Here is a 24,562-nt window from a genome sequence, read left to right on the forward strand (position 1 = left end):
TCGCCTCTGAAATATTTATTGAAAAAGATTAAGAGTAAAATTGTTTAATAAAATAAGCAATGAATTAATTATGTTTGAAAAATTTTAAGTTTCTGTATTACTATCTTTATTTTTTAGGACATGAAGATATGAGGTTTATGATTTGGTAAATAATAATTACAATAACAAAAAAACATCAAATTATACAGTTTGATTTGTTTAAACTCTGCTCTCTTTTGAAATGCATTAAATCAGTTATCATATTTATGCGAAAACAAAATAGAAATAGAAAAATGATATGATAAATTATATCATGAAGATAATATGCTTTCAATAAAAATTCGAGATTTTACAGCATTTTTCAGGAGGTTAAGGATTTTGCTATAAAAAATAAAAATGAATATGTTTATTTATATATTTTTTGATGCTAAGAATATCTTATGCATAGCTTAGCAGATAATCCCAAAATTGCAACACAATTGGTTAATCAATTTTGAAATGTATTGTGCAATTAAGCAACATATGAGAATATAATAGCGAATAATAACATCAACAATTTGTATAAATCTTCGATATTCAATTAGTGCCACTAATTATAAATTTAAATATTATAATTTAAATAGTTGGACATATTATTTCGAAAGACAAATTTACATTTTTAAAATGCACATCTTTAACTAAAGTTATTCTTGGTGAAAAAGTTGAAAATATTGGATCTTCTTCATTTTCAGGCTGTTTAAATTTGGAAACATTTTTGTTCAATAAAATGTTATAACAATTTATTCGAAAGCATTTTATCAATGCACGAACTTAACGAATATTACATTACCAGAAACTCTTAAAACAATTCAACAACAATCATTTTATGAATGTGAAAATATATACGATATATGTATTTGGGGAATGTACATCTTTGGAATCAATTAATTTACCAGAAACACTTACAACAATCAGTTCATATGCATTTTATAAATGTACACCACTTCTCACACTTAATCTTAGTAAAGTAAGTACAATTGGATCAAGTGCATTTTATGATTGCAAATCATAAATTGCATTTATTATTATGGAAGTTCTTCAGTTTATATTTATTATGATGCATTTTATGGAATTAAAGCAACACATGTAATTGTATCTGATTCATATTACGGAGACAATATTTTGAAATAAGAAATTATTAAAATAAATTTTAAATAAGACAAATAAATATCTTTAGCATTAATATCAATTCCTTTTTGTTCAAGAAGTATTTTAACTATTTCTATTTGACCATTTTTAAGACACTTATAACCAATAGTATTCGAAATATGGATTCACCAAATTTCCTACCAGAATATATGCCAATAGCAAATGCTGCTACAAAACTTCTTTCACTTGTTTTAGAGCAAAATGATGTTCCAGGAACTGTATTATGTCCGTCATTTAACATTTACCCAGGTGAAAAACAAGGAAAATTTAGATTAAGTGGTGATGAAACAATATTTAATGAAAAAGGCGAAAGTAAAATATCAAATTCAGATTATACAGTAGCAATGATTGACGAAATTGCGAATGGTAATTATGTTGGCAAACGTTTCACAGTTGGTTACTAAACAATTAATTCATTATTTATCTTTGTTTAGAAAATCTTTTTAACAATTTTGAATTTAATATTTTTAAATAAATAAAGAAAAAACTTTCACACTAATCTAAACTGATTAAAAAAATATTAGCAAAATCAAAATATTTCAATTTAAATTATTATATATTTTCATATAGCGTTAAAGAATGAAAAAAATTAATTTTCAGATTTATCAAATTCAAATTTCAATTTTTTGTTATTCCACAAATACATCAAAAACTTTTTATTTGAACAATTAATTAAATGAAGTTCAGTTTACTTCAAATCAGTTCCTTCACTGTCAATTTCTCTATTTCATATGACGACATCACTCTATCGAACTCGTGCTTCGAGTTCTTCAGTTGTATTGTGAGGTTTCCAGCCCTTGGGCCGACACATGGCTCATCAGCCTTCGGGTTATATGCATATTTGCATCTTCTGCATTTCCACACTTCGACACTTTTTACGAAATCTTTAATTTCATTTTCGATTTCGCTCAAAATATTTATTGTGTTATACGTAAACATTAAATACATCTTAAAATTATAAGTTCCATACTCATTATCAATCACTTTCGGAGTTATCATTCCAATGAAGTTATACTTTTTACAAAGATTGTCTAAAAATGAAAAAGATTCTGGACATTGTCCAAGAGATTTAAATGTTATACGATATACAGGCTTGCTCGCAAGTGAGCTGAGCGTTGCTTGGACCATATGTTGGATTTCTAAGCCCTTCGCAATTGGCGTATCAAAAAATCCAAATGCCGTACAGTTAAGTTTTGTACTCTGTTGAAAGATAATTGGTAGTGGCGCTGGTAGCTTTGCCATTAAAACTGTTGGATAATGGAATACTTTTGGCGTTTGATGAGATAATGATTCAGGTGGCTTGATAGCTAAAGCTTCGATAAAGAAATCAGTACAGATCATTGGTACATTAAGAACTGAGAGTGGTCGTGGTGATTCGGGTTGTTTGACAATTGGATATAGAGTAAGATTGAGTCGTAATTCTTTCATCTGTAGTAGCTTCTGATCAGGAATATTGGTAATATCTGTTGTTGTGAGGAAGTACAAGATACTTCTTAATTCTGGTGTAATTCTTGCTCGATGTTGGGTATAACAATGTTGTACTAGATTGATGGTGGTCTCAAACCTTTTCTTACATACTTGGCAAATGAATTCACCACTATTTCTTTCGAAATAAATCATTCCAAATGATCTTAAAAATAATTCATACTCATGAAGTTCTTCAATATACTTGTCTATTGATTCTTGCGAAGATGCCAAGTTGTCTTCTCGAAAAGCAAATCTTGTTGGATCTAAGTTGATTGGTTGGGATGTTCTTGTTGAAATTCCATCGGTTTTGATCGACGACGATAGGAACGATATGTATTCATCATCAACGATGGTATCGTCCTCCGTATCGTCCCCACTTTCAGAGTCTGACGATGAGATTTCAAAGGTCCGATGGAAGTGGGAGTTGATTGATGGGAAATGTTTTTCGATAAATTTTTCAACCTCAGGGCGGATATGTTCTGGTTGTTGCAATATATGATCTCTAATGGAGATAAAGATATCTTTCGTATGTGAATTAATGCAATGAGTTACAAGTTCTTGTGTTGATTCAAAAACTTGGGGACACTTAGGACATTTGTTATTACTTTGTGAATCACTATTTCCTAGAAATGTTTTAAGTAATTTATGGGATAAAAGAATATGATTCAGAAGATCATTGAATGGAAATGAAAACTTACTACAAAATGGACATAACTCTAGCTCTTCATATTCTTGTGAACTTGACCTCGATATTATTATTTTCTTGTTTTTATCTTTGAAGTCATTTGAGGTGCTTCTTTCAACTTTAATGCTTGGCATTTGTGGCTTAGAAGTTGAACTATCTGAAGTTAAATCTAACTTAGGTTTTTCAACCTTAAGCTCAAACTTTTGGGTTACACGATTTCCTGGATTTCGCACCATGGCTTGTTCTGATGTTGATCTTGGGACCTCGATCTTGATGGGATTTGGTTTGTTACGGTTCTTTGATTTCTGTTGATTTATTGGTTTGTTTTGTTTTCTACCTCCAACAGAAAATTTAGGCGAAGGCTCAGTTTTGATTTCGATTTGTTTTGGATTAATCTGCTGTATTTGATCACTTTGATTTTGTTTTTCTTCTTTATGTTGCTGGTCATTTGTTGTTGCTATTAATTTTGCATCAATTTGTACGTTTTCATTGGAATTAACTTTTGGCACTGACTGAACTTCTTCTTTTTGTTCGGAATTGTCTTCGCTATCCGATGTTGAGATTCCATCGAGATCAAGGGAAAATAATTGATCTTGCACTCCGGTATGTGTCCAAACCGAAAAATTGCCGATAGTTTTCAATTTTGATAAAAGGTTAACGTTTTTCATCTTGGATGTCACTTTTGTGATAAAAGGGCTATTCGACTAAATTTATGGGGTTTGTTTTGTGATGTTTACAAAAAAGCATTGAAAGTCTGGGGTAACTGGACAAGGAATAAATGAAGCATTTGACAAACCAACCAATGATAAAAATAAAGAAAATGAAGCACAACCAACTCGAAAAGATTTATGTACTGTTCAATAATTATCATTATTTTGTTAAAAAAAGTCATAAAAATTATTTTGTTTGATTTAAAATACAGTTGGGGATTTAAACGTGTCCCAGGAATCAAAGTGGTCCCATACGTTAAAATACGTTAATAAATAATCTTTAATAAAATTTCATTTATCTCAATGTCAACATTAACACCAGCAATGCCACTAGATGAAATTAAACAAAAATTAGATACTATTGGTATTTCTCAATAATTTACTCGATCATTATTAAGGAATCCTGACTCTATGAACTTAGAATATAAAAATCATCAGCTTTGTTTTCTCTACAAATATGCATCTGAATTAGATGATGTTACTTTCACTTTTAATCAACTAGCATTCGTCTATAATATGTGCCGTAAAACTGTATCTAGAAGTATTTCAAACGGCCCACAAGATCCAAAACCTTTAGATCGACATAGAGCATTAGATGAAGATAAAGAAGAAATAATTGTTCAAGCAATTATTGATTCATCTAATGAAGGTCATGCAATGACCCAAAGGCAGTTATTATCTTTTATCAAAAAAAAATTTGATTTATCTTTAACAAAGGGATGGATAAATCAATTTTATCTTAGAAATATAGATCAAATTAAAAAATGTATATCACCTTATCAAAAAGTCACAAGAATGACAGTTCCTAGAGGACATTTGAAAGAACACTTTCAAAACATGCATAAACATGTGGATGGAAGGTTAACAGAATTAGTTTTTGATTTAGATGAAGCAGGAACTTCATCTTGGAAAGATCGAAAAACGAAGAAAGTTTTCGTTGATGCTAAGATTAACTCAAACAATGTTCATCATTTTTCAACAAGAAAAGTAACTCTTATGACACTCCTTACATGTGTTTCAGCAGCAGGTGATGCTTATACTCCCATGTTAATAACAAAACACTAATATAGTGATGATCAATGAATAAACTATTTACGACATAATGAATATGTGATGATTCGTATTCGAAATTTACCTTACGTTGATTCTAAGTTATTTAATGAATATATTAATGATGTATTGATTCCATATGTCAAATGTGTAAGAGAAAAATATGAAGTTGAAGAGTATGAAGCAATTTTATTAATGGATTCATTTGGTGCGCATTGTAACGTTGACATTCTGAAAGTTTTGAGAGAAAATAATATAATTCGTTTATGTTTTTCTTCCCATACCACAAACATTTTCCAAGCCCTTGATTTGTCATTATTTGACGTTTTTAATATAATCAAAAATACTGTTGAAGATGAAGAAAGCCAAAAAATGGTAGAAAATGCAATTATCGTCATATTAAAGGCATACGAGCAGATCACAACATCATTTAACATTCGTGGGGCTTTCAGAAGGGCAGAAATAAGTACTAAAACTGTTGCTGGTAAGAGAGTTGTCGAATTTGTTGCCAAAGAGCTGGTTTCGAATCCAGGATTTAATGAACTTTGGAATTTTAATATAAAAATCGATGAAGTCAAAAAGAAAAAACAACACAAATTCGGCATCGTGAATTCTGAATACCTTCCACCTGGTTGTACTTTAATTAGCAACGAAACTCCAAAATATGAAGATGAAGATGAAATAAATCAACTTTCGCAATAAAAAGCAAATTGCACTTTTTTACTTTTATATATGAGATATCATAGTTTAAATGAATATTTATATTTATAAAAGAATAATTTAAAACATTTTTATAAATATAAATAATTAAAACCAATAAATAAATGAGATATTTATCTTTGTTTCTAAAATTTCTGACATCTAAGTGCAAACGTATGGGGCAACTTTAATTCATAGGACACGTTTAAATGCCTAACTGTTTTTATCAATGTTTTTGTTCTTTCTTTCTGGGTTTATTAACATATTAAGCAAATATTTTATTAATAATAAATATAAAAAAGAAAAATATATTTTAATGTCATTTATTAATGCTTCAAAAGAGAATATTTTTCAAATTTATATGATAATGGAGTTCCATATAATTCAGATATTTTTGATAGGTTTCACTTACAAAAAATGATAATCATGGTGAATATTTTGTTTATGATAGTTCTTGATAAAATAGTTAATAGTGATTATTTTAAATATTCAACAAATTAAAATTTATAGGAGAAAATTTAGAATATATAGGGGCTCATTTTTCATTGTTTGTGAAAACCTTATAAATGAATATATTTTTATTGTCAAACACTTTGACTATGACATTTTTAATGAAAAATAAATTTATTTGCTCGAGCGTAACTCATCAAATGTTATTTTCTTTTGTTCATTGGATAATAGCGTGACCGTTAATATAAATTAAAAGTTGTATTTGATGATATAACCGCTGTCTTTGTTTCTCATCAATTTTACATGAGCAACAAAGGAAACAACAAAAGACAAAACCAAGTGAACCAAGGTATAAACCATGGAGCCAATCCTCCTCAAGTTATAAATCCTAATTTTCAAGCTGTGAATCCTGCTCAGATATTAGCTAATCTTAATATGGAGGTATTCAACCTTAATTCCCAAATAATGAATCTAAATTCGCAAATAATGAGCTTAAACCAGCAAATTATGCAGATCAATTCTCAGAATCAACAATTAGGAAATCTACAAATGATGCAGCAAAATCAACCAAATCTTCCTTATCAACAGATAATGCAACCAAACCAGCCAAATCTTCTTTATCAACAGCAAATGCAACAGAACCAACAGCCAAATCTTCCTTTTCAACAAGTGGTGCAACCAAACCAGCCAAATCTTCTTTACCAACAGCAAATGCAACAAAACCAACAGCCAAATCTTCCTTATCAACAGCAAATGCAACAGAACCAACAGCCAAATCTTCCTTATCAACAGCAAATGCAACAGAACCAACAGCCAAATCTTCCTTATCAACAGCAAATGCTTCAAATCCAACCATCAACACCACCACCAAGCAACAACTAAATACATCAGTAAACAAAAGATACATAATACATGTATAATCAGGAAATTTGCTAATTTTTGAAAAATAATGAATAATAATGTTCTTATTTTTGCTTTAAAGTTATAACTTTTCTGAAATTCACCTTTTGATTAGTTGGGGAACAATTTTCATTTGTGCTGTTGAAGTTGCTTTGTATACACACACTATATTTTATGTAATATGAATAAAGAGTTGTTTAATATTGTTCTAATTAGAAATTTTCTGAATTTTAAGTATAGAAATAATTGTATAAGTAAAATTTATTGAAGTCAATTGAAGACAATTACTCTTAATTTCTCCCTTGTAAACATCAATATTCATAATTATGATAAAGTGAATATCTCTTTTATTAATTGGACAATTTTTCCGATGACTCAAATTATAGAAGAGAAAAAAACATTTTATGAATATGAATTATATATAAGTATGCCAAAATTTTAATATCTACATAAAAAGACAACAAATAAAAAAGATAAGAGAGAAAAACATTTATACAATTTTCTTTCCAGCAAATTGGAAGGACACTAGTTGAAGGAGAGTTTGCAGTAAAATCTGTTTTATATATCTCTTCACTTTTATTCTCTTCTGCGTTATTTTGTAAGGATTCAAACATAGAATAATAACTGGCAATCTTCCTTTGGAATCGTGAGTTTGTCTCATAACGCATAAAATTTGTGTCAATTCGCTTATAGTAAAGAAGAATGTCATGGAATGTTAACTCAAGAAAATTTTCGGTATTTCTTTTTTTCAGTTTTTTTGGTTTAGCTGTTATTTGCGTTTCATAAATATACACATGAGAGCCATCACTAATTCCATATAACGCAAATGTAAAAAGAGATATCAAAATTGTATCATTATATATCAAGTATGCATTCGATCTGTCTTTTAGTAAAACATTGATTGGATCCATTTCATCAACGAAAACCTGGGTAACTATGCTCCTTGATATATCGTGAAGTAGGATTTTCATGAAAAGAAATGATTATACCTCTCAAATAGGATTTGACCTGAATTTTCGGTTAATTCAGAGCACCAATTTTATTAATTCAAAACGATGTACTTTTTCAAATCATAAAATTAATATCTAGACAAAATTGTTAAAGTTCGAATTTCTCTCAAATATAATTCGAACGCGGCCATTCTTAATACGTCTAATTCGGTCTAATTTCAATACACTTATTTAAGTCATTTAAATGAATAATATAATAATATTTAAGAATTTTTATTTGACACATGATGACATCATCGGCGGTTATTTGGACATTTTTTTTGTTACAACTTGATCTCTTTTAAATATCGTCCATTAACACATTGCATAATTTCCCTGCGATGGAATTCAATTGCTGCTGAATATGCGCAGTAAAAAAATGTATAATTTTGCTCGCATAAATAAATTATCTCTAAGTTTTCACCTTTTGCATTATTCATAAGTAAATATTAAAAACTTTCTATTACACCAAAAATTCTCCGTAATTAACTAATGTAACATTGCTTTGACTAATAAATGTTCATCTTTCACAAAGTTATGTCACATTAAATTTACTTGTGATGACATTTTTTGAAGTTTTTCTGTTTCATCATTTCGAATTACTTCTTCATACAAAGCGAAAGAAAGTGTTTATTCAATAAAGGCTGCCGTAGCCATCTCTTCTCCTTTGGCATATTACGAGGAAGACGATGAACCCAATAATCAAAAGCACCACGACGCCAATGCATATTCCGATTACGAGCCAATTGTTGCCATCCTTTGGGACTGAGCATTCAGTTTGGTTTGTTATCTTGAAGCTTCCGAACGCAGCGTCTTGATACGAGTTCAGTGTTATCACTTGTGCTGCAGGGACGCGGTCGAAAGCAGAAGCGCCGATTTGCGGCTGCTTTTCGCCACTGTAATATATGCAATAAAGTGCTGTGCATCGGTAAAATGTATAATTACCAATTGTCGCAACGTTGCTTCCGATATAAAGGAAGTTTAATTTTATGCATTTGTAAAACGCATAATTTCCAATTGTTGACGTTGCGTTTGATATTGTTATGTTTTCTAATGAATTACATTCATAAAATGCATAATTACCAATAACTGATACACTGCTTCCAATGTTTCCGATCTTTAATTTTGCACATGAATAAAACGCATAGTTTCCAATGATCGAAACAGAGTTTGGAATTGTTACGTTTTCTAATGAAGAACAATTGTAGAATACGTAATCATTGATTGCGCTAACAGTGTTTGGAATGTTATAAAATGCGTTCGAAAGGCCAATTGGATAATAAATAATTGAAGTTATTTCTTTGTTGTATATAACGCCATCGTTGTTATAATTGGTGTAATATTTGTTGTTAGTTGATACATTAATCGATTGGAGACTGTAACAGTCGAAAAACATTTGCGATCCAATCATTGCATTATCGCCAATATAAAACGACTTTAACTTTGAGCAGTTAGTGAATACATAATCACCATATGTAACAATGTTGTTTCCAATGTTGACGAGTTCTAATAGATAACAATATGCAAATGCATAATCTTGAATTTCATTGACTGAACTTGGTATTGTAACGCTTTGTAATGACGCACATTCATAAAATGCGTAATGTCCAATTGTAGTGACGTTATTGCCAATGGTAACTGTTGTTAATTTATTGCATGCATAAAATGTTTTGTTGCCAATTGTGGTGACATTATTTCCAATGTTTGCTGTCTCTAGCTTTACGCAGTTGGCAAATAAAGTTTCGCCAATCGTTGTAACCGAATCTGGAATGTAAATTTTTTGTAATGATGAACAATTAGCAAACGCAGAATCACCGATTGTTGTAACTTTGTTTCCAATGTTTACATTTTGTAAGTTATGACAACTTTGGAATAATTCTTTTCCAAGTGTAATAACTGAATCTGGAATTGTAACGTTTAGTAATTTTGAGCAAGAAGAAAATGCATATTCTCCAATCGTGGTAACATTAGCTCCAATATTAACAGATTCGAGAAGTGGGCATTGAGAAAATGAGTAATTTCCAATTTCAATTACTGAGGCTAATATATTAACGGATGCTAACTTTGGCCAACTCTGAAAATATTTTGAAGGAATTTCTGTTACTTCTCCACCAATGATAACATGAATGGTTTCATCCTTATGCTGCGAATCAAATTCATCTGGTTTTGTGATTTCAAGCGTTCCTTGAGAAAAGTATTGAGATGTTAAACTAAAAAATAGAGCTAAAATAATTGTCATTTAATAATATGTCAATGTGACGTGATTTAACCGACAAAACATGTCGTAAAACAGTTTTAACTGTGCGTCACGACGGAAAATTTTTTAACTGTCTCAAATTCCTTATAACAAAACTTAGAATCATGAAAAATACATTGTTTTCTTTTATGTAATTTAACAAATGCAATTTATTCAGAAAAAAAAATCCAAATACGGCATATATTTTGAAAATAAAAATATATGAAATTTAAGTAATTCCATAGACATCAATACAGAGTTTAACAAGTAGTCGATGTTTGAGGAATATTTAACAAATAATGATAATAATTTTTATTCACTTTCTGTATCTGTTTCATATGCTTTTTCTACATTACTACACAATTTAATGATTTCGCTTAGGTGATCATTAAACCATTTTATTAACAATTTTTTCGATCGCTTTTGATTTCTGGATAATTTTCTTTTGAGTTGACCACTCAAAATCATTGCATTTTTGAGAAGTTCTTTATGTGTTATTTTGTTCCATTTTTTTTCTTTTATAAGTTGCCAAGCAGGTGATGATTCAAAATCAAATGTATCATTATGTTCATCTTCTATATGTGGAAAGCTTTGAACCATAATTTCTATATCATCGAATAATTCTTCGAATTCGAGATTCATTATGGATTTTGTTTTCAACATAAGTGAACAATTATGATAAGCAACAGGTTCAGTTCGAGAAAATAATGTAAACTTCATAAAATTTTAATTTTATGAATTCAATTTTCAATTGATATTAAAATTTTGACAATGATTCACGATGTAATTTTTATTGGTCTCAATATTTGATAAAAAGAATTGGGTTAAGTCACGTAAGAATCATCGAACAAAGTCTCTCATTTTTGTTCCTTGTTGAAAATTTTATGATTTTGGCCAGAAATTGTGATGAAAAATCACTTTTTGAAATAAATCTTAATGTTGGACACATAGACACCAATATTAGAACAACGTTGTTCAAAATAATGTATTCAGTCGTATTCCTATTTTTTATGTATAACGTTATTCAACGAAACGTTCTAAATTTATGCAAGCTTCATAAAATTCACCATAACTTTCCATCTTTTATTTTGTAGAGAAAAACAAAATTTTGTAATATAAATATTGATATAAAAACACTATTCTTAAATTTTATTTAGATCTATAGGTGCTAAAAATAGTTTTCCGCATTTTAGCATTATTAAAGCTATTGAGTTTTCCTTCAAAAATGTAACAGAATGTACATCATCGTCTACTTTCAAGAAATAATTTTTCGCTTCTAAAAAGAACACTTCGAAGCAAAAACATTTTCCTTTATCATCGGCCATTAATATATAATCGAATCCGTCATTTGACTTAAAGCAATTCCATGCCACAACAGCACTATCAATTTCAGTATTTCTAATGAAATCGCCGTTAATATTATATAACGCCAACAAATGTTTCGTTATACCATTAATAATTTTCGTCATATATACCAAAATGAAACCCCATTCAGGTGTAATCGTAACCATTAAAGGTTGCCATCCATCAAGTTCAACGACTTTTGTAACACATTGATTATTTAATGAGCAAATTAATAATGATCCATCATTCGTACCACATACGAAAGAATTATATAAAGAACTTAAAGCAATACAAGAAATAGAAGAAGTAAATGTCGGTATTGTAAAAACAGGCTTTAAAAATTGTTCATTTCGATATAATGAGATATAAGAAGTATTAAAAGCTATTGCAATCCAATCTTTATCAGCAGATAATGCAATTATTTCATCTCTAAATCTTTTAATTAATTCACATTTGTTTATTGAATATTGAACTTTATAAAGTTCTGTTGGATCTTGTCCAATAATAATTGAAGAATCAAATGAAATTTGTGTTGCAATTTGTTTAATGTTTTTAGATTTAGTTTCTAATTGTTGAATTGTTCCAATGAAATTTGATTTTGTTGTATTGGAACGATTTCGCTTAAAGATTTCTTTAAATTGTGAAGTTGTTTGTAATGATTTAATGTTTAAATTAGTTACAAATGAATTACCATTATAATTAGTAATTGCTGTTTTAATTATATTATTATTTAATTCATTAAATGATACAATAATATAATTAGAATTTGTTAATGTGATATTAAATGTTTCAGTTATTATTGGTTTCTTTATGAATTTTGTTCGTTTTGGATGTGGATTATCAAATAATTGTGGTGGTACTTGTCCAACATGACAAAGAATTGCTTCGATTTGTGACCTTAAATTTGGATCACTTAAAGTTTTCTCATTCCAAATATTTTGATACATTTCTGGTAAAAATACATTATCAGCTTTATATGATTTTTCTCCATTTTGTTTCTCGCCCCAAATTAAATCAATCCAATTATTTAAGTTTTCGGATATATAATCACTTTCTAAAGCTTTTCGATGTAAATATATGAAGTCATAAGGCGTTTTAGCCCAAGGTGGAAGTTCTACGTCATCAATTTTCGTTGAATCACAATAACCTAAATCGAAATGATCTTTATTAATTAAAAATTCTGGTGAGAAATAAAATTCAGGAATTAATTCCAAGTAATCATTTAAATTATTATATGATAATTCAAATGAATGTTTAATAGATGCAAATAAACGAGCTGGATGATCAAAACGACCACTTTGTATCTCAATATGTAAAGAAGTAAAAGGTTCAAGTCTTAATAAGAATAAATAAACATTTAATGAATTACTTGATCCACTATTATATAAATAAGGTTTAACATTCATTGATTCAAATATTTCATTTCGTAATTTTAATTGATTTAATCTATTTTCATTTAATGCACCAATTGGTTTAGATAAATCTCTAAAATTATTCCTATCAAATAAATTTAATTTTGTCGATGTATAATTAGTTAATATCCATGGCATTAAAGGATATTGTGATGTATCATTAAAACTACGTCCACTATATATGTTAAGTTTCATTAAATATTCAAAATTAGAGATTTTATGATTAATCCATTGTTCTGTTAAGTTTGTATCAGAGAAATATGATTTAAATGATTTGTTTTGGATAATTAATCCTGGAATTTGTAATGAAGTTAAAGAACGTAAAATAGATAATGAATTAACATCAAAAAAGTTAATGAAATAAGTTTCACCATTAATAGTAAATATTTCTATAGCTGTTTGTTTATGGAAACGTGTTCTTAAATAAATGTTTTTAATATTTTTAAGTTTAATAATAATTGTTTTATTATTATTAGTTTTCGTTAATACTATAGAATCATTTAATAATGTAAATATTGATTTAATATTACTTTTAACTTTAATTATTTCACAAGGAATTTCTATAATACAACGTGAAACATTAATTAAAGATTTTTGTTGTTGTTGAATTTCAGGTTCATTTTCAAATAATTCAAGTAATTGCGTTGGTGCATTTTCTTTATATTTTTTGGTTAATTCTTTCTTATATTCTTCATATAATATTTGCGCATCATTTTTACTTCCTGCATCTCTTAAGAATGATGCATCCATATGATCATTAAAATGTTTATTTAATTTTAATTTACTTGGATACATGAAATTACATAAAGTTGAATCTCGTTTCATATGAATTTGTTTAATATACGATTTGGGTAATGATAAATGCCATGGCGCTTTATTAGCTGTAAAACAACTCCAACAACTATTCCAAAGTTTCTCATTTTGATTCTTTCTTTGGCCATTATTATCAATAAAATCAGCAATTACATTTGTTGATAATAAAACAATTCCATCGTTAATCATTCCAAATATTTCGAATGCTTTATTAGAGTTAATATTTTGGAATGAAATTAAATGTTTTAATAATCGTAAAGGTCCAATAGTTAATTCATCAGGTTCAAATGAACTTTTAGAATTAAGGAATTTAAATAAAATTGATTCACATTCATTAATTGGATTATGAATAAATCGCTTATAACCTTTCATTCTTAAATGATGATCTAAAAGTAATGCATATATTGATTGAGTATGAAGTAAAGGAATTATTTCTTGAACTTTTGTATAATTATCATGTAAAAGAAATGAACAAATTAATAACATCAAATCATTATATTTCAAGTCAAAATATTTAACAAATATATTAAGCGATTGAAGTGCAAGTTCTGAATCATCCCATAAACCATTTTCATTCATTTTAATACCAAAATGATAAGTAAATTCTTGTGATGAAATCTTTTTGATTTTTTCATCGAAATCTGATGGTGTTAATGATACATTTACTTTTTCAGGTGATTTTAATACTGGTTCAACATTCTTCTTACCTAAAATTAATACTGAAGTTCTTCTTGCATGAAATGATTTTTGTAATGGATGAATTGGCATTATAGGATTTAATGATTCAAGAGCTTTTTCTGCTAAATGTGGTGAATATCTTTCTTCATAAGGTTCATCAAATAAAATCGAATTTGGATGTAATGAATGTCTTGGACGTTGATTTCTTCTTTTTGGTGATTTAGTTGGTGATGAAATAATTTGTTTTCTTTTTCTTGTATTTAAACTATTATTTTGATAAACACTTTTATTATAAATACTTTCCATTACATTAGTTTTATATTCAGTTCTAAAGAATAAATAATGATATATTAATTTCATATAAACAAAAATTTGATTTGATAAATTTTCTTCAATAATTATTTTACCAAATTCAATAATTATAATTTTCTTAATTATATCTGAATCCTTATTAAGTGCTCTACCTACAATTTCAATTGTAGAGATTAATATGAAAATATTTTTAATTGAACATTTAATTAAAAATCTTGTTAAATCTTTTTGAAGTTTTTCATTTAATTTATAAAGTGCAACAATACTATAAACGGCCCAAAATTCTCCTTTTGCTATTTCTTCATTAGGTTTAATATTTTCAAGCATTTTGTTAATTCCAGAATCACCAAAGTTTAAAGCAGCCCAAGAACATAATGGATAAACAGAAGGATAATTTTTGGTTAACTCAATTAAATTATTTAATGTAACTTTAGATACATATTGTGGCATTATTTGATGTAATATTATATCCATATGATTTTCTAAAGAGAAATCTTTAAGTAATCCATAATTATGTGAATTTACTATAGTTGTAATAGTTAAACATAAAACTTCTGGATTATCTATATTAAATAAATATTGTAATAATGAAATCATTTCAAGAGAATTTATATTAATAATTAAAACAGATTTTTGTTCGATTATTAATTCATTGAAAAATTTCATTAAATCAACAATTTGTAAATGATCTGGACATGTTAATATATTACTAATCAAATTACAAAAATCATTATTAGTAAATTTATAATGTACTATAATATGCGCAATCATTAACATTGAAGAACGACAATCTTTAACATTTAATTTTTCGCCTCTACATCTTTTCATTATAGAATTATCTTCTTTCTTATAATAATAATAAGTTCGAAGTGAACAAATTAACCATTCAAATGAACGTATTTGTATTAAGATATCTCTTGTAGCAGGTGCTAATACACGTGCCCAATGTCTTAAAATTCGACGATGACTTTCAGCATCACTTAAAATCCATAAATCAATGTTCATTAATATGTTATCATATAATTGAATTCGAAGTTTATCATTTGTTAATTCATTAAATAATGTAATAAATAATAAATATAAATTATATGTAATATGAATTGGATTTGATTTTAATAATAAATGTGATATTATTAAAAATCCGGATTTATTATAAAAATTATTTTGAGCTTCTTCACTTAAAACTAATAACTTTTGTAATATTTCAATTGTTAATTCTGGATACCCTTTAAATATTTGTTTGTTTTGAAATGTTATATCCCATTGAGCAAATAATGGTAAAATAATATCAACACCACAACGTGAAACTAAAACTTCATTGAAGTTTAATGAATGATTATATTTAAATGACTTTGGTGTTATCGTAATATTTTTATCTTTTCCAGTGTTTTTAACAGAAAGAATTCCATTATGTTCAATTGGCACAAAGAATGCATAAGGAATTAATTCTTTAAATGTTGAAATACATGGACCAAATTCATAAAGTTGTTGAATTTCATCTATTTCTAATGGTGGAAATATTCCAATGTTTCCAAGTCTTGAAGGAATATCACTAATTATAGAATCATTCGAAATTGCACCAATTTTTCCATTAGCAAAACCATTTGACATATAAACATAAGGGAAGTAATAATCTCTGATTTTTTCTCCTTGAATATAAACTGTTACTTTCGTTTGATTAATTTCTATGGAAGGAATAAATGTAATAGATATAAATGCCCATTGTTCAAGTGGAATTGTTTGATCACTTTTAACTGACCATTGTGATGTATTATCTTCTAATGATATTAATATTAAATTCGATATAATAAATATTCCGTATTTCGCATTTTTATTATCACATATTGAGAAAACTTGTGGAATATAAGAGAATTCTTCAGTGTTTTGATATATCCAAAAACTTACATTAATACCATTAATGAATTCATTACTATTAACATTCATATAATTAAATGCTTCATGTGATATCATTGGTATTGAAGTTAAAGGTTTTCTTTGTGAATTATTTATCATTGTTAATAATGATTTAGTGATTAATGAATGATAAAATGGATAATATTTACCATCAATAGGTGAAAGTAATGATATAAAATTATATACAACTGATGTTGATGATATTGTTGACGATAAAAGCATTAAAAGTGATAATGCGCTTGCAAATAACTGTGGTGGAAACGTATTATCATTTCTCCATTCAAGTAATAACTCGATTATGAATAAATCAAATTCTCCTTTATGAGCACTTTCTGAATTTTGTGTTGAAAATTGTATTAATTTTGCAATAAATAAAAATACGTCTTTAAGCATTTTTGATTTCTTGTAAATATTAATTAATAAATTTAATGCTTTTGGTTGACGTATTAAAAATGATGGATGTAATGATGATAATTGTTTTCCTGCAATTAGTTGAATGATTTTGGTGAACAAAATTGGAGTTGGCTCTGTTTCAATTGGGAAAATTTTTGTTATTGTTATTTCCAATGATGAAAGTTCCGCCTCAGTCATTTTATGATTTGAAGCTGTTACTGTTAAAAATGTTAAGAAATTATATATAAAATCAATTGTTTCTTTAGATTTATTGATTTTGCTTAAATTTTCACAAATGATTTCAATGATATCATTGAAAACAGTTACAAAAATTGGTTTATTGGAAATTATCTTATTTAAAGTAATTAAAATATCATTCAATATTAAAACTACTTCAATATCATCAATTAATTTACATGAACTTTTAATTATTGTAATGATAAGTTGTATTAATTCTTTATTTTCTATTGAATTTTCACTATAAATATAATCAAGTAATGTTGATAAAATTATTGGACGTACGAATTTTTCATTCACCATTTGGATAAATGATTCAATAAAATATGATTCATTGAAAAACATCTCTAAAATTCGTGGTTGTATTAATAAATTATGAAGAAACATAAATATACTTAAACGTGCATTTAAAATTGCTTCGCCAACTTCTTTAGAATTACTACTTAAATGTTGATAATGTAACATTGCTGACATTAATGATTGAGTTAAAATAGAAACTTCATTTTGATTAATTAACATGATTGATTGAGCTTGAATTATACGATGAATTATTTCAGCAAAAGATATTGGATAAGAAAGTGATAAATCAATTGCAATTTGAATTGCATCGAAATTTTCTTTTAATAAAAAGTTTATAGCATAATTTCTAATTGTATTAATTTGTTTCCATTTATTAGTTCTATCATACATTGTACCAGATTTATAAAATGTAATTTCATTAAATAATAAATTAATTGGAATTTTTATATCTGAATAAATTGATTTAATATCATAAAATATTTTGTAAAATGTAACATAAACATCATATTTAAATTTATCTATTTGATAATTACCAAGTAATTCATTTGATGCAAGAACAAATGTTTCTGAAAATGTTTTATTAGCGGAAATAATTTTAGAAATAATTGATAATTTTGGATACAAATTAGTAGAAATCATTGTTTCTAAATTTAATGAATCAGGAAATGTTATTTTATTTGTTAAATCAATTGGAGCTTTAAATGTAGAATGTTTAAGTACAGGATAATCTATTTTATGATATATAACATCATCTAAAATTATAAAATTATTTAATTCATTTGTTTGAATAATTGGAGTAGTGGATTCTATATAATTAATGATTGAAAGTGGTAATAATTTAACATATGAATTAATTGTTTCTTCTTTAAGCATCGTTGTTAAATGTGAAAAGAATAATAATGATGTAACATCTAATGTTGAAATATGTTCAAATGTTAAATGGAAAATAGAATTAATAACATTATATGGTACTATTGAAGTACCTTGTTGAATAATACCATCAACAAATGTTATAAAATCAGATGACAACTTTTCTTGTCCCACATTTAAAATAACTTTTGCAATTTTTGATAAAAGATAATAACATTCAGAAGGAATTTCTATTTGATTTGAAAAGAAATCAAAAAGAATATGAATATATTGTTGTGGCTCTTTTGGTAGTTCTATACTATGGTATAGTTCACAAAGATTATAAAATGCTGAGATACAGACTCTTTTTTGATTAGATGATATTTTAAATTTGAGAAGTTTGTTTAATGAAGTGAGCATAAGAATGCAATTATTAGTAGTCATTAATTCCTCATTAACATACATTAATAGATATGAATTAAAAATTGTTGCTATATCATTAATGTTGGGTTTATGATCAAAAGAAGGTATCTTAAATTCAGCTTCAAAATGATATTGACGAAGAATATCTTGAAACTTTTGATGTGATTTCAATTGTTGTTGGATTTCTTTAAGCTTTTTAATTTGGATTTTTTGATTAAAAAAATTATATTGTAATTTATTATTAACATTTTGTGTATTTGATGTCACATTCTCCTTACCAACATTAGATGGAGTAATAGAAAGAATTGAAGAACATAACTGATTCGGAGAAAGGAGACTTTGCATCAAAAATGTTAATTTTAAACCGACATTGGAATTGGATGTTTTATTTTGGATAATTAATAAACGTACATTCACAGTTCAATCGGAAAATAAACGTTTTATGATTATTTTTTAACGGTCGTCTATAGGCATATAAAAAAGTGACGGTGGTTATGGTCTCTTCTTTTCTTGTTCATGACCGACCTTCTTTTCATTGCACCAATCCAAAAGAAAGACCCAAGAAAGCCAACATGGCATGGAATCCCACGCGTTGCCTTAACACGTCCAGCTGTTGCTGCTGAAATAGATCCAGTCAAACCAGAAGAAATCCCAGTTCCAGAAAGGAAAACACGTGCTTCCATCCAAATTGGTACTATAGTAATTATCCTTGATGGTGAGTTCAAAGGAAAGCGTGGAGTCGTTTTTGCTGATAACGGAAATGGTATCGTCAAGGTTAATGGACCAGCCATCAAACCAATCGAAATTGATCAAGATTTCTTAATTGCTACATCAACCAAGTTAGAAATTGGCAATGTAGACGAAGCAGGATCTGCTGCAGCAATCAATGCAGCTGCAGAAAAGATTCCAGAAATGGTCGACTATCTTAAGTCCACATTTTCTCTTAAACCAGGAGATCGTCCACACCTTATGAAGTTCTAAGTGGTTTTCTTGGAATGATGGTGTGATAATACTTACAATAAAAACAGTTTTTTTTACAAAACATTACATTTCTTATATATGCATTAGAAACTGGCTTAAGTCTTTTCTTTAAATTTTTATGAAATTCCATTACACATTTCGATCAACAAAAAAAAATTTATTTCATCTAGGAAAAAATATGTTACGAACATCCATAAAATAATAGGAGAATGTATACATAAATTAATTACACAAAGAAAAAAAAAGAAAAGTTAAATGGAGCGAACGTTTACTTTGATGTGAGTTGTTTTGTAAGCTGTGCGAATCTTTCTTGGTTTCTTTCGCTCTCTGGTATTGCATCGAGGAGGTTTCTAACAGCACCTGCCTTTTGTAAGTCCTGGCAAACAATCCTTATTACAGTTGCTGGGTAGTTACTTGGATCACGTGGTAATCTATCTAAATCAATCATAAGATTTCCTTTTGGAAATTCTGTTATAAGCCTTAATGTAACATATAAGAGAGTCCATTCCATCTTTGGACGTTTTTCAACAAAAGATGGAACAGCTTTTGTGATGATTAAAATTGAATATGGAAGACCTGATGTTGTAATGCGTTGCATGTTATCTGGGACATCTAATACTCCTTTCATTAAGCAAAGGTTTAAGTAAGAATCATAAATTTCGGTTTGGAATGGAACTGAATGGAATAAAGAAAATGCTTTTGGTGGGTGAGAAGCAAGGTTAACAAGAGCATTTCCAAGCTTGCATAATGTTGGGAAATGAGGAAGGATGAGTTGAGGAAGTTTTAATCCGATGTTTGTTAATGCCATAAAAGCAAATGCTAATTCAATATCTTCTTGTCCATTCATCATTGTCATCAATGGAGCTATGACTCCATCGAGATCGGCTTCTGTGATGTTTTCGGCCTTTTCAACGATGGTTGCAATGAGAAGAGCTGCTTTAGCGCGTGCAAAAGGTTCCCAAAGAACAAAGTAACGATTTGTAATATCAACACCTGGGTCTGCTGAGTATTCGATGATACGTTTTTCAAGTAAATTCTGTCCAAGGAAGGGTAATAATAATTTGATAACAGAGACATCAGAGCAATCTTGCTGAAGGAGTGCATCCATAGCACGGGCAACTTGGGCAACTTCTTTTCCTGGCACAAAATTGGCTTTTGCTGTTGCTGCGTCCATTCTTAAGTGACACTTTTGCTTGGCCGTTTTATGAACCTCCAACTATAGCACTTCTGGAGCAACCAACTAACTATTCTTTATGAATAAAAATATCTTTCATATTATGTTTAACATAAAGGCGAAATAGTGATGATGAGGAGAGTAAGACAAAATGACTAAAAGAATGTTCAATGATAGAATATAATTATTATTATTTTTTCTATGAAAAAACATCAGGAATGCTTGTACTTCGAAAATAGCTTCAATTTCCTGCAACTTATATTGGATAAAAAGAAAAAATCATTCAATTGATTTGACTTAATTTTGCAAGATAATTTTGCAAATTTCACATTACCTTTTTGGCAACTTATCACGTGCATTCACTGTATAAAAGTAATGAATAATTTTTATAAAATAAATTTTAAATAAAATCAAAAAATATCTTTTGATACTAGTATCAATTTTTTATTGCTCAAGAAGTAATTGCTAAATATCAAAATGATTTATGATTATTGTTTCACAATCACCTAAGGTTCAATGTTTGGTCAGATGAGATCAAGCCGATTAAAAATTGGAAACGATGTGTGTAAATAATTCAATAATACGTAAAGCAATGAATTCGAGTACATTTTTTTCATATGTCAGTTGATTATTCAAAGTGTTGGATATGCAAAGAAAAAGATCAAACAGCAAACATGATAGTACCATGCAAATGCGATAGGTGGGTTCATAGGTCGTGTTTGAACAAAAAAAGAATTTCTGATGCTGCCTATTATGATCATTGCCCAATTTGCAATACTAGTTATAACTTAGAAGTTAAACCAATGTCAAAATATCGTGTAGCAGCTGAAATAATTGGTTCGGTTCTTTTAGATATTTTAGTTGCTGTAGCAATTTTTGTAATCTCTTCGAAAATACTTGGCACAATATTGATCAAATGTCATGTCACATACAAAACCACAAGCAATCCTACTTTGATGGGTGCTCTTACAATCTTTGCAATTATTGGAATCATTTCTATTATTTTTGGTATTTTCTATATCTCACAGAATGGCGTTATTTGGCTCGATTTACCAGACTTCCGAGGAGATAATGCTGGTACAGTTCTTGTAGTAATTGGCATTATTGTCGTTGCAATTGCTTCGATCTATTGGATATATATCACATTAAAGAATCGTTTTGAACGCCACCAAAGAGCTGTTGGTGTAAAGCAAAACGTTGTAACAGACTACCTTCGAGGCATCAATAATGTTTGAATTTAATTTTTTAAAATGTAAAATATTATTTCCCGGAAATTTTGGTCAAGCAAGGTATAGTATATATAGAATCTTTGTTGTGATAAAATGATCATTTTTCTTTTTTCAAGTTTGAAGGAGAATAAATTTAAACGGTTTCCGGAACGGTTATTTTACGTTAAGAGATTAAATTTCGCATTGACTGCAGAAAACAATATTGGACATTTTGCATCAAATTTAACAATGGTGCTGCTGAAAGTTCTAATTCCATTTTACGCAAGTTACAAATCAATAGAATCTGATGATCAATATTCACATTCATTTTGGCTTCTTTACTGGGTTGTTTCATCTCTTTTCTCTTTCATTGAGATATATATTTTACCTGTGGTTTGTTTCTTACCATTTATTAATCAAATTCGCTTTTTATTTTATCTTTGGCTCCAAATCCCAGTTTTCAATGGAACATATTTCATTCTTAAAAATGTAATTAATCCATTTTTCTCTAATAATATGCCTTTTCTTGATGTTTTATTTCCCCAAAATATCACAAACATTTCAAATAGTTTCAATTATGTTATTGAATATATTCGTAATGTTTATAATAATATCTTATTGACATTTAATTAAACAAAGCCTGTGAAGGAATGAAATAACATTGCGTTTTTTTTACAGAAGATGTTGTTTTAAATATTTTAAAATTGTTAATAAATTTGTTTTGATGTTTTTATTTGGAAAGTTCCTTTTGTTGTAATATGAAAAGCATTTTAAATGTGTCTCTTTGTTCTGTTTGAGCAGCAGAAAAAATTTAACGTATGCTATCGTTCGCGGTTTAAAAAAAAGCTATTTTGGATATTTTTTTTAGCACAATTCATAGTATTGCAGATTCTCTTGGGATTAATCTCACAAATCGTCCAGTAGCTGATGTTTTAGTTAGACATTCAAGTGAATACATTTCAAAAATAATTAAAGATACCTTAGCTTTTGCGCATTCTTCTCGTTCATATTATATAACCCAAGATCATATCAATATGGTTTTGGAGTCTCGAAATGAGCAAAGTCTTAAAGGATATGATAATGTTCCAATTTATGCAACAACACCAACAAATGTTGATCAATCTGAATTGTTCCCATCATGCGAATCTGTTAAAACGTTAGATGAGTTCATTAATTTGGAACCAGAACCAATACCTAGACCAATGCTTCAACATTATTTATGGACATTAGTTGAAGGAACTTACATAGGAAGTTATCTTAAGAGGAGCCAAAACCCGCCCAGAACGATCGAACGCTCTGTTTCAGTACCTCTTTCACAATTATTAACAAGAAATGATGGAAATCGATCATTTCTCTCTGATACCGAAAACCCTCAATATGCTAACGACGTTCTCTGTTCTGAATACCAAAAGTTTTATATTTCTGTTATAAGCCTTCTCCGAAATGATTCTGTTTATTCCATTGAAAATGCTCTTGACAAGATAACAACTGAAGACAAACTCCAACCAATTCTTCCATACTTTCTCCAATTTATTATGGGTAAGATAACCACATCTTTGCACTCACCACTTGAAATGTGTGTTCTCATCAGATTTGCAATTGCACTTGCATTAAATCGGTCCATTTATTTAGGTATTTATGTACACTCATTTCTCAAGATAGCGTTTGCTGGTCTTACATCACTTTCTCTGACAGATTCCATATGTGATGATGACTTAACAATTCGCAACTTTTCTGCTGAATTGCTTCGTATCATATGTGAGAGATGTGAACATTGCTTTCCCTCAGTCAAAGACTCGATATTTAATGCATTAGTTCGAATACTTTTTAATCCAAATGTCACAATTAATTCACATTATGGAGCATTAATTGGTATAACCAAAATTGGAGAACCTTATACAGAGAGAATTATTCCACATATTCATTCATATCTTCGATTTATAAAAAAAAACAAACAAAAACTTCGTGAAAGGAAAACGATAAATGAAATCATCAAAATAACAGAACAATTATGTTCCAAACAGAAGAACAACAAAACACTTCTTGTAAATAAAATGATGTAAAATTTTTATTTTTAGAAAAAGCGATCAAAAGCGCTATTTTTCACCTTTCGCTTTTAATGTAAACCATTCTTTTTCTTGACAGGCTAAAATCACACAGAATTTTTCACA

General features: G+C 28.2%; 8 protein-coding genes across 8 annotated transcripts; 4 read left to right on the plus strand and 4 right to left on the minus strand.

The window, feature by feature from the left end:
* Nucleotides 1–1,286: 1,286 nt before the first annotated feature.
* GO595_001011 (NAD(P)-dependent oxidoreductase) lies at nucleotides 1,287–1,571 on the plus strand (the record flags this gene model as incomplete). The annotated part of the gene is made up of 1 exon (XM_067912758.1): nucleotides 1,287–1,571. The coding sequence occupies one exon, from the start codon at nucleotides 1,287–1,289 to the stop codon at nucleotides 1,569–1,571; it is 285 nt and encodes a 94-aa protein (XP_067778954.1).
* Nucleotides 1,572–1,860: 289 nt separating this feature from the next.
* GO595_001012 (uncharacterized protein) lies at nucleotides 1,861–3,987 on the minus strand (the record flags this gene model as incomplete). The annotated part of the gene is made up of 1 exon (XM_067912769.1): nucleotides 1,861–3,987. The coding sequence occupies one exon, from the start codon at nucleotides 3,985–3,987 to the stop codon at nucleotides 1,861–1,863; it is 2,127 nt and encodes a 708-aa protein (XP_067778955.1).
* A 2,755-nt stretch (nucleotides 3,988–6,742) lies between these two features.
* On the minus strand, nucleotides 6,743–7,084 carry GO595_001013 (Multiple epidermal growth factor-like domains protein 8; the record flags this gene model as incomplete). Its single annotated transcript, XM_067912780.1, has 1 exon — nucleotides 6,743–7,084. One exon carries the CDS (start codon nucleotides 7,082–7,084, stop codon nucleotides 6,743–6,745), a length of 342 nt encoding a protein of 113 aa, XP_067778956.1.
* A 1,667-nt stretch (nucleotides 7,085–8,751) lies between these two features.
* Nucleotides 8,752–10,356, minus strand: GO595_001014 (leucine-rich repeat domain-containing protein; the record flags this gene model as incomplete). Its single annotated transcript, XM_067912791.1, has 1 exon — nucleotides 8,752–10,356. One exon carries the CDS (start codon nucleotides 10,354–10,356, stop codon nucleotides 8,752–8,754), a length of 1,605 nt encoding a protein of 534 aa, XP_067778957.1.
* Nucleotides 10,357–19,544: 9,188 nt separating this feature from the next.
* GO595_001015 (60S ribosomal protein L6) lies at nucleotides 19,545–20,009 on the plus strand (the record flags this gene model as incomplete). The annotated part of the gene is made up of 1 exon (XM_067912802.1): nucleotides 19,545–20,009. The coding sequence occupies one exon, from the start codon at nucleotides 19,545–19,547 to the stop codon at nucleotides 20,007–20,009; it is 465 nt and encodes a 154-aa protein (XP_067778958.1).
* Nucleotides 20,010–20,277: 268 nt separating this feature from the next.
* Nucleotides 20,278–21,183, minus strand: GO595_001016 (uncharacterized protein; the record flags this gene model as incomplete). The annotated part of the gene is made up of 1 exon (XM_067912813.1): nucleotides 20,278–21,183. One exon carries the CDS (start codon nucleotides 21,181–21,183, stop codon nucleotides 20,278–20,280), a length of 906 nt encoding a protein of 301 aa, XP_067778959.1.
* Nucleotides 21,184–21,800: 617 nt separating this feature from the next.
* On the plus strand, nucleotides 21,801–22,418 carry GO595_001017 (uncharacterized protein; the record flags this gene model as incomplete). The annotated part of the gene is made up of 1 exon (XM_067912824.1): nucleotides 21,801–22,418. One exon carries the CDS (start codon nucleotides 21,801–21,803, stop codon nucleotides 22,416–22,418), a length of 618 nt encoding a protein of 205 aa, XP_067778960.1.
* A 1,007-nt stretch (nucleotides 22,419–23,425) lies between these two features.
* GO595_001018 (transcription initiation factor TFIID subunit 6-like) lies at nucleotides 23,426–24,454 on the plus strand (the record flags this gene model as incomplete). The annotated part of the gene is made up of 1 exon (XM_067912836.1): nucleotides 23,426–24,454. The coding sequence occupies one exon, from the start codon at nucleotides 23,426–23,428 to the stop codon at nucleotides 24,452–24,454; it is 1,029 nt and encodes a 342-aa protein (XP_067778961.1).
* Nucleotides 24,455–24,562: the final 108 nt, after the last annotated feature.

The sequence above is a fragment of the Histomonas meleagridis genome, assembly GCF_020186115.1.
Source record: "Histomonas meleagridis strain 2922-C6/04-10x chromosome Unknown contig_118, whole genome shotgun sequence".
Lineage (NCBI taxonomy): Eukaryota > Parabasalia > Tritrichomonadida > Dientamoebidae > Histomonas > Histomonas meleagridis.